General features: G+C 32.4%; 2 protein-coding genes across 4 annotated transcripts; both read left to right on the top strand.

The window, feature by feature from the left end:
- The first annotated feature begins 1945 nt into the window (after positions 1-1945).
- On the top strand, positions 1946-4679 carry LOC108471966 (calmodulin-binding receptor-like cytoplasmic kinase 2). 3 transcript variants are annotated; one of them, XM_017773504.2, is made up of 6 exons: positions 1946-2317; positions 2824-3062; positions 3184-3352; positions 3478-3567; positions 3644-3945; positions 4073-4679. In XM_017773504.2, the coding sequence occupies exons 1-6, from the start codon at positions 2065-2067 to the stop codon at positions 4334-4336; spliced, it is 1317 nt and encodes a 438-aa protein (XP_017628993.1). In that variant the 5' UTR covers positions 1946-2064; the 3' UTR covers positions 4337-4679. The 3 variants fall into 3 exon arrangements, with proteins under 3 accessions (XP_017628993.1, XP_017628999.1, XP_017629005.1); XM_017773510.2 differs by having other exon boundaries at positions 2830-3062; XM_017773516.2 differs by having other exon boundaries at positions 1946-2296; positions 2830-3062.
- A 1452-nt stretch (positions 4680-6131) lies between these two features.
- LOC108475391 (uncharacterized) lies at positions 6132-8374 on the top strand. The gene is made up of 7 exons (XM_017777354.1): positions 6132-6364; positions 7362-7418; positions 7521-7566; positions 7675-7770; positions 7852-7976; positions 8087-8105; positions 8243-8374. The coding sequence occupies exons 1-7, from the start codon at positions 6132-6134 to the stop codon at positions 8372-8374; spliced, it is 708 nt and encodes a 235-aa protein (XP_017632843.1).
- The last annotated feature ends 1692 nt before the right edge of the window (positions 8375-10066 follow it).

Below are 10066 nucleotides of genomic sequence, written 5' to 3' on the forward strand. Positions count from 1 at the left end.
TCTTGTTAAAATTCCAAACGACAAGTTGACATGACAATTAAAAAATTGGTATAAGAACAAATTTAACCTCAACTTTTACATATGATATCAATTAGTCATAATTTTTAAAAATAACCTTTAAAATTTACAAATGATCTCAATTTGATCCTAACTATAAAAAAAATCAAAGAAATATATAAATATATATAAATATTTTCAAAAATATAAAAAATAAATTCTATGTTAATAGTAAATAAATATAATTATACTAATATTGAATAAAATAAAAATCCACACCTCTCCCTTCCACCATCGAACCTCCTTCACCACCCCCACCACCGTTCTTATCAACTTGTCATTTATGATTTTAATGAGAGTGACCAAAATGATCAAACTATGAAACATGATTGCTTAAATTGTATTTTTTTATTTTAGGTGCCTTAATGAAAATTTTTATAATTAAGTAACTATTTGAATTTTCCCTATATATTAATGGATATGAGAATTTAAAATATTATTCAATAAATAAAAAATTATATTAACATTTAATGTTGTTAAATTGCAAATAAATAAAAAATTAGTTAGTAACTCTTGAGTGATTCGAATTCGATGTACTATAGTTAAATATAAAATAGCAAGCATCTACTCCTTAATAGGCCTACAAAATGCAAATGGTTAGTTAATAAGCTTGTTCCAATAGATACCTTAAAAATAAAAAAATGATGATTTTAATAAATAATCATACTCTTAAATATAATATTAATTAGTGAATTTCTAAGCTTAGAAATGATAATGATAAAATTTTAGAAAAAAAAGTAAAATAATGAATTGAATAATATGACTGTAATTTTTTAACAATTTGTGAATCTTTCTTTGACTTGGCTTTATTTTTGGAAAGCTTGACTTTGACCGTAAAAATACTCTACCAATGTCACAATTACTTCGGTCGAAAAAACAAATTTGGAATTTACGATAATTAATCTCTTATTCTTTTCTTTTAATCTCTTTGGTTACAATCAATCATTAATACTCTTTTATAACTCAAATACTAATGAATCGTGATTATAAATATTACAAGGCATCGCTTTTCTAAATATTTTAAAATTTTAAATTAATAGAGATAAAATTATATTTTAATTTTTTCAAAAATAATAAAATTTAATTTAAACTTGTAAAATTTATAAAGATATAAATTTCTCAAATAATGAAATTATATTTTCACTATCATAAAACTTTTAATTTTACCCTAAATAAATTTTTGCCTTCACCCATGAATATTATATTACAAAATTTTTAATATTCTATTATTTTATATCATATTATTTCTTAATTCCTATTTATTTAAAATTCGAGATTTTTATGTATTACCGGAGGGCGGGATGATATAATTCTCTAAAATAAAATTTCAATTAACAAACTCAATTTAGCCCTTGTTTAGTATTGATTTAAAAAATGTTTTAGCTTGAAAAGTACTTTTGAAAGAAAATCGCATTAAAAAATTACTTTTGATTGAAATTTTGACTTTTCAAAATAATTTTTCTTTTTGCTTAATTACAAATGTGTTAAAATAATTAATTAAAATAAAAATTATTTTTAAAATAATACAAATGTATTAATATCTAGTTACAAATATTTAATGGTTGTATTTAATTATTTAAAATATAATTTATATATTCTAATTAAATTTTATAAATAATTAATATTTATTGTTTAAAATATTTAAAATTTATATTTTATATAATAAAATATTAATAAATTACAATAAAATTTTTATATTATTATTAAAATATAATAATATTAACTTAAATATTATTTAAATATATATTTATTACTTAATAATATTATGTCTAAAATAAATATTTTATTTTTCAGAAACATTTTTATGCTTAAATCTTAAACTAAATTTTTCAAAAATTATTTTAAAACAACTTTTAAAACACAAAGCAATATAACCCTCATTAACATTAAAATAATCACCAAATTGAAAACAAGTCCTCTCGTTTATATATCCATCTCTTAACTACCCGCCATTTCTACGTTATTACGTACACACAGTATTTCTCTACTTTCGGTTTCTCTCTCGTGATGACCAGCTCCAGCTGCAGCTCTACAAGCCGGAACCCTAGGTTCGGCGTAAGGTCAACGCCGGATCAATTTGCTTACTCTCCAATGTCTTCTTACTCTGTATCATCTTCCTCTCGGAAATCCGGTTCAGGCCGAAATCTAGTCACGCTTGTCGCCCGGTCCATTGTTGGTGCCTTTGTCGAATGTTTTACACCTCCCGAGCCGGATGGCTACAAGGAAGTTGGGGATTCCGGTGAGATAAGAGTTCCTTCCGGTATGCCCTGTTTCTCTTTTTAGTTTAAATTATAAACGTCGATGGACAGCTTCTTCTTTTCTTTTTCTTTAATCGGATTTCAGTAAGTAGTCCTCGTATAAAACTTTTAATAAGTTTGAATTTCGATCCTCGGATCCGAGGAAGCGGTAAAATGTTCTTTTTATGTGTTAGTTGAATACAGAGAAAAAATCTCTTGTATTTTTTTTCCTCCTTTAATGAGGATGTTGTCTTTGTTTTCTTTAATGGTGCTTTTGTCTTTTCTCGGCAACCAAACAACTTGCCGGCTCTGCTATTAGATATTCATTTAAGCTTTGGACTGAAGAAAGAAAACGCAAAATTCTTCATCGATCGAGTTTTATGCGAAGAATTTATAGTTAATGTTGATTCAGTCATAGGTTTGTGTGCTAGTCATATATTCATTAATAACACTTGTGAAACCAACATTGTTAATTAACCCTTCAGTTGCGTAGTAACAGAAACCATCTTACACACGCCAATTGTTAAAGTTGCAGTTGCTCCGAAAGCGTCAAGAGCGAAGAGCGAGAGGAGGGGTTCGAATCGAGGGATTTATTCCAATTCAACAAAGGAGAAAGGGCCTGGGAGCATGGAATTCACGATGGAGGAAATTTTGAAGGCCACGAGGAACTTCTCCCCTGCTTTCAAGATTGGACAGGGTGGATTTGGGACGGTTTATAAGGGAAGACTTGATGATGGAACCTTTGTTGCTATTAAGCGTGCTAAACAGGTTGGATTTTGGAACTATGAAAGAAAGTTACTTTAAATAGTCTTTTCTTTTTGTCCCTTGCGTTGGTCATATTTTATGGGCTTAACTAAGTAATCGATGAACCCTCTTTTTCTTTTTGTAGAGTGTATACGATAAGCATTTAGGTGTGGAATTCCAGAGTGAAATAAGAACACTGGCACAAGTGGAACACTTGCATTTGGTTAAGTTTTGTGGGTATTTAGAACATGGGGATGAAAGGATTGTTGTTGTGGAATATGTGCCTAATGGAACCCTTAGGGAACACTTGGATGGTGAGTTCTTGTTATAGACTAGTAGTCCACCCTTTCTTTGGTTTTGTGTTTTCCTTTTGTTCCTTTCCTTTACCCCTCTTTATATTGGAACTTTGAGACTTGAAACATGAAAAGAAATGCTGCAGGTGTGCATGGAAAAGTTCTTGACCTTGCTGCACGGCTTGATATAGCTATTGATGTGGCCCATGCAATCACCTATCTTCATACGTATACAGGTTTGCTTTTGATTTTCATTAAGTTGGTGAAATAGGAAGGGAGAGATTAATAAGATTATCCATTGATTTCTTGTAGATCACCCAATCATCCACAGAGACATAAAGTCTTCCAACATTCTCCTCACCGAAAAGCTTCGGGCCAAGGTTACTGACTTTGGTTTTGCTAGGTTGGCTGCTGACATAGATTCTGGTGCAACCCATGTGTCAACCCAGGTTAAAGGAACTGCCGGCTACCTGGATCCAGAATATCTAAGAACCTATCAACTTACAGAAAAGAGTGATGTTTATTCGTTTGGGATATTATTGGTTGAACTAGTTACAGGCAGGCGCCCTATTGAACCAAAACGGGAACCCAGGGAGCGGATAACAGCGAAATGGGTGTGATTTTCTTTCCATTAATTCTCTCTTTGCTCATATTATCACTTGGTAGTTGGTACCATTCAGTTAATGGCGTGTGCCATAGTTCATCCCCAATAAGTTTACTGATATGTTTATAGAATTGCAGGCGCTGAAGAAGTTTAACGATGGAGATGCCATTTCAGCCTTGGACCCAAGGCTACAACAGACCGTGGGGACTAACTTAGCCCTTGAAAAGGTTCTCGAGTTAGCCTTGCAATGCCTGGCTCCTCGTAGACAGAGTCGGCCTAGAATGTGGAGGTGTGGAGAAATCCTGTGGAGCATCCGTAAGGATTATCGGGAACTATCAGCTTTAGACCTTCGCTCTCGTTCATGTAATTCCCAAACAAGTGCTTCTGTTAGAGAAATATAATCCAAAGGCCTACTAAGATACAAATGACAAAGTGTTGTCGAATCTAAACCAACGTACAAATGTATAGAGAAGGAAATACAGCGGTCCACCTTGAGGATCAACAAATCGAGAATACGCCATCAATGGAGGCATAAGGAAGCAAATAAATTCCCAAAACTGAATTTCAAAAATGATTCTTTAACTGCAAGATTATGCCGGTAACGTGCTCGTCTGGTTTGGATTGTGTAGTGGAAAGTCAGTTTGTTGATTATTAAATGTTGTTCTATTTCTGTTGTAGATTAGAATCATTCCATGGTTAAATTGGTCACATCAGTTCTTGATTTTATTGTTTCATTCGGTTGAATTGCTTGTTCATGACAAAATTCAAAAAATTCTAAAAAGTCACAATTAAAAAAGAAAAAAAAAAGAAAGGAAAAACTACTAAACACAAATACATAATAAATGAAATTAAACATTCATTTCATAAAAATTATAATAACAAATTAAATATTTAACCAACATAAACTTGGTTAAACTTGGTTGAACAAGTTTGGATGGATTTTTTATTGGTTCAAACTTTTTTCGATTTTATAACATTAGATAAATTAATTGAACCATCAATTTTCGATTCAATTAATATATTCATTTCGAAATTTGAGCCAAAATGAAATTTATGCTATATGATTCTGGTTTTATGTTTGAAACGGAGTGTACCGATTGATATGGTTAGTATCGAAACGAAGCCAACCATGATATAAATCTTAAAAGAAAGTGTATATCAATCTTTTCCCAAATAAACTAACACCTGATTAATAACTGACACAAACTTAAGGGTTTTATAATAAGTATAGGTAAAATAAATAATACATATAATTTTAATATCCTTGGTCAAAAAATTAAAAATAATTAGAAGGAAAATTTTGATATACAAGTGGTAGAGTTCTTTTAACCACACAAGTGATTTAAATGTTAAACCATCATTTGTGGAGTGAAAAAGAACTCTGTGCATGCATATTAAATAACAATCCTTGAAAAAACCTAAAACAGATTGGTTCTAACTTCTGTTAGAATAGGGAATGGGACATAACATATTTTTAACATGGTGGAAAAAGAAATAAGGTGTAATATTTATTAATGCAATTTGGATAGATAATCTTATTTTACATAATCTCACTTAAAAAATGATTTCTTCAATGATCCAATCAAATCATTTATTGATTAATGCTTAAACTACTCTTACCATAATGGATATTTGCAGCTCCAACAATACTTCGGATTGTTATAAATCATTGTCTAAAATATTTCACTTTATATTCAATGTAAACTCTCCAAACAATACTTAAAAAGTTTCACAAAATTAACCAATAAAATAGCAAAATATCTCACTTTATATTCAATGTAATCGAATGGATCATGAAATTCCCTCATCACTTGTTGTTCAATAATATTAAACCATAATCCATTAAAAGTCAAATATACTAACACCAAAAACTTATCAATTCCAAACAATTTATTATAACTGTTGTTTGAACCTTGAATGGGAAAATGCAATCATTCCTAATTAAAATTAATATATATAGCATCTTTTTACTTAATTTTTGAACTTAAAATTTATCATTTATGAGAAAAATTATATGAAATTGTGATTCCGGTAATCGTTATCTATTTTCAGAGCATGATAAATCAAATTTTTACTCTTATTTTTTAGCTTTTTCTTTGTACTTTTATTGAAAAGGAATAAAAATATATAGAATTACAAATTCATATAATCTCTTCTTTATTGTAAGATAACATTGGTGGCTTAATGATCCCAATCATGGCTCATATAAACAGAAAGTGTAATAGAGAGTGGACATTGAACTGTAGTCATATTGGCAAGGAGGCTAATGCAGTAGCAGATTGCTTGGTACACCATGCAAATAACAGAGAATCCGTTTTTATGTTGCTTCCTTCACCTCCGGCACAAGTGCAGGACGTTTTGGATAGAGAAGTGTGTGCAATTCTTGGCAGAGAGATGATTTTTGGGGTTTTAAGACATTGGTCTTCCTTGTACTCGGAAAATATATATAATATTATAGCACAGAATTAGAATTTGGAAAATTTGACTGAACTTTCTTAAGTTAGATGATTCCGTTTCAAACAGTTTCTTTTTCATTTTTAGTTCCCTCGGTTTATGCCAGATGTACTATTCCATTTATATATTTTCTGTTGGTTTTTTCTTTCTTTCTTTTTATGTTAGTTCATTTTCCGTGTTTGGAATCTGAGTTTGAATTTTCAAGAGAATGGGGCTCGGCGAGACGCTAGAAAAGATGACCAGCCGTCAGGATTATATTAACTCTTGGCATACTCCGCTCATGGACACCGCAAAAGAAGATTGTCGCTGTAAACACTTTTCTCTCCTTCCCCCCCCCTCAATTTTCTTTCAGTTCGTTTTCTCTTTGGGTCCCTATATAACAAAATGCTGGGAAGAAAATGAATGTTCGAATTCTCCCTCATAGCTACTTGAATGTGAATACCATTTTTTCTTCCCACAATGTTATTGTTATAACATGTAATATATATATATATATATATATATATATCTGATTGCATTTTCTTTTACTTGAATATGCAGACTGTGTGCTTGCAACATTTTGGTGAGTTTTTTTATGCTTTAATTACTCTTTTCAATTATTTTTCAACTCTGGATGAGATTTTGAGAAGATTCAATTCCCACGACGTATTAATATTGTATCTAAGAACATTGATCTTGGCTTTTTTTTTTTCTTTGAAACAATTTATTCATACATTTTATTACTGTTTATCATATACTAGTATTTAGGATGAATCTGTTTGAGTCAAGAGCTAATTCAGCTCATGTCATGATAGCACATAATTAGATCCATGCCTTTTAATTTCTTAACTTATTTATTAACCAAAACTAAACTTGGGTAGATTTGAATGGTTGACTTGATCAAATCTAGTGACCATGAGTTTTTATTATGATGAGCTGGATCAGATTTTGGAATTATGTACTAACTCCATCTCCATATTTCTTGAACGACAGTGCCCAGTGCATATCATATTCCCTGCGGAAACAAGCACTGCACGGTGACATGACGAGGTAAAAAGGTGCCATACCTTTCACATTTACTGCTCTAACATTATAAAAACAAGAATTTAGTAATGAAGTATTTGGGAGTGTAGTGTGTTAATAACGTTGTAGGTACGTGTGCTGTGCGGGTTACATTTGTTGCAGTCTCTGCCTTGAGGTTAGATTCACAAAAGCAAAATCCCTTTTACCACCTCTCTTGCTCTTTCTTGTCCTCAGGATTTAACAACATATTAGTGAGTTTGTTTTTTATTTCCGTTCATTCTAGGTCGCCTGTTGCTTCAGCAGTTCAGTTTTGTCTACTCGCTATCTTCTTCAAGATGAGTACGATATAAAGACCACGAAATGTGACAACTGCATCATTGTAATCTATCCCTAATCAGATATATTTGGCCTTTTTTCTTCCTTGGCTTTTCATTCAAATACAATTTAACGTATTTTGTAGGCATTTATGGTAATCCTTTCACAACTCGCATGCTTATGTCATCTGGTAGCTAGTCTAACTGGCAATGAAGAACTTGAGGAACTCGCAGAGCTATTGACTTGTCTTTCTGAACTAGTCTGTTGCGTGTAAGACTTTCAAATGCACCCTTCTGAATGCCTTCTGCTAGTGCTAAGGGTTCCTTCAGAATCAATTGTGTTTTGATTTTTCTTTGGTATTGTTTTGTCTTGTATTTCAGGGTCTGTGCTTGTATGCAGGTAAGCAATGAGTTAAGCCAAGTGCTTGTAAAAGAGTTTCCTAGGCTAATGCAGAACAACCAAACGTCCAAGCCCGCTAGATTGATGCTCGGTTTTATTCGTTTTTCACCGTTAAAAAATAGTCTGGAATAATGCAGACTCAGCACAAGATTGAAATGGACCACAGGCACGGTACAATAGTGGAGGGTGAACCTGCTAGGATGATTCCTCCAGTGCAGGAGATGTCATGGTCTGATCAGCCAGAGCCTCCATCGCCAAACCAAGTTTAAGACCAGGGATTTAAATTGCGGTTGCGGCCACGTTTTCGGTCGCGTTGCGTTTATCGTGGTTGCGGACATAATTAATGCTATTGCGATCACTACAAATATCGCGATCGTAAATTTTTTTAAAATTCGCACAACTTATTATAAAATATAATAATAATTTTAATTATAAAAAATTACTTTTAATAATTTTTAGAGTATTTTTTATTTTTTTTCTTTTAAGTAAAATTAACCGATGCATTAAAAAATGGGAAAAACCAAAAGAAAACAAAATAATAGATCCTAAGAAAATATTACTGCTCCCACCCTTTCACATCAATGACACATGTCATTCAAAAAAAATAAATGAAATCGGTAGTGTACTGAGAAACTAAAACACTAGCACTGTACCCTAAAATTAAAAATAAAACCTTGAGAACAACATAAATCAATTTGAAAATTAGAAAAAGGTTAAAGCCCTTTGGTTTACCCTTGAAAACATTACTCCTTTTCTTGCATCGGAGAAAACCTTCAGAGTGACCTTAATTTTTAAGAAAAAGTTTGCTGGCTCTTCTCTCAATCAACAACCCCTCTAAGATTCTGAGTTTCATTGGAGCCTTTTATATTCTTCCAAACTTAGGTACAAAGAAATCTAAATTTTTTATCCTTCACAAAAACCCTGCATGTCTTTGAACATTTAAAATAATGGGAATAGCAGTCTGTTATTGTCGCAATTGGTCGTTACCTGTTAAATTACGGCCGCGATTCACCGCTATTGGTGTGACTTCGCTTCACATCACTATTTTCAGCAGTAACGATTTCGGACAATGCCGCTACCGCTATATAGCGGCTACTATACCAATATCAGACCGCTATTTAAATCCCTGCTTACGACTACTTGGATCCATAACAGCTTAGAACCCTACCTATCAACATAAAGAAAAGAGTGATGTTTATTCATTTGGGTTATCATTGGTTGAACTGGTCAGAGGCAGGCACCGATTTGAACCAATAGAACTCAGGGACCGGATAACAGCAAAAATGGGTGTGATTTTCTTTTCATTCTCTCTTTTGCTTATGTTAATACTTAGTACCATTCAGTTAATGACAAGTGTCCCATAGTTAATCCCTTTTTTCTAGTTGGAAGAAGTAATTACTAGCTTACTTGGATCTCTGAGTCTACTGATATGTTTTTTAGAAATGCTGGCAACGAAGAAGTTTACTGATGGTGATGCCATTTCAGCATTGGACCCAAGGCTACAATTGACCGCGGGGACTAACTTAGCCCTTGTAAAGATTGTTGAGTTAGCCTTACATGTACAATGCCTGTAGGCAGTCTGCCTTGTATGTGGAGGTGTGGAGAGATCCTATATATGGAGCATCCGTAAGGATTATCGACAACTATCCCAAACAAGGGCAGACTTAAGATACCAAGTGCTGTCGAATTTAAATCAAAGTGCGATGCATAGAGAAGACAATACGCCGGCCTGCCTTGAAGCTCAACCAGTTGAGAATCTGCGAAGCATAAGCAAGCAAATAATTTTCTAAACTGGATGTGAAGAAAATTATGCGGGAAATGTGGTCGTTTGATTTCAATTGTGTATCGGAAATTCAATTTGTTTGTTATTACAAGTTGTTCTGTTTCTGTTCTGGTTGATTGATTGATTAATTTTACTATTTAAGCTTTCATGCGGCAGCAGGCAACATTCACAAAGACGC

This window comes from Gossypium arboreum, chromosome 7 (genome assembly GCF_025698485.1).
Source record: "Gossypium arboreum isolate Shixiya-1 chromosome 7, ASM2569848v2, whole genome shotgun sequence".
Taxonomy (NCBI): Eukaryota; Viridiplantae; Streptophyta; class Magnoliopsida; order Malvales; family Malvaceae; genus Gossypium; species Gossypium arboreum.

Excerpts from the sequence above, each read along its gene's own strand:
- LOC108471966 (XM_017773504.2), top strand. The coding sequence starts at position 2,065 with ATGACCAGCTCCAGCTGCAGCTCTACAAGCCGGAACCCTAGGTTCGGC. Across the intron at positions 3,353-3,477 it reads CCTTAGGGAACACTTGGATG|GTGTGCATGGAAAAGTTCTT; the intron begins GTGAGTTCTTGT and ends GAAATGCTGCAG. Across the intron at positions 3,568-3,643 it reads CTATCTTCATACGTATACAG|ATCACCCAATCATCCACAGA; the intron begins GTTTGCTTTTGA and ends GATTTCTTGTAG.
- LOC108475391 (XM_017777354.1), top strand. The coding sequence starts at position 6,132 with ATGGCTCATATAAACAGAAAGTGTAATAGAGAGTGGACATTGAACTGT. Across the intron at positions 6,365-7,361 it reads TTAAGACATTGGTCTTCCTT|TGCCCAGTGCATATCATATT; the intron begins GTACTCGGAAAA and ends CTTGAACGACAG. Across the intron at positions 7,567-7,674 it reads GTTGCAGTCTCTGCCTTGAG|GTCGCCTGTTGCTTCAGCAG; the intron begins GTTAGATTCACA and ends CGTTCATTCTAG.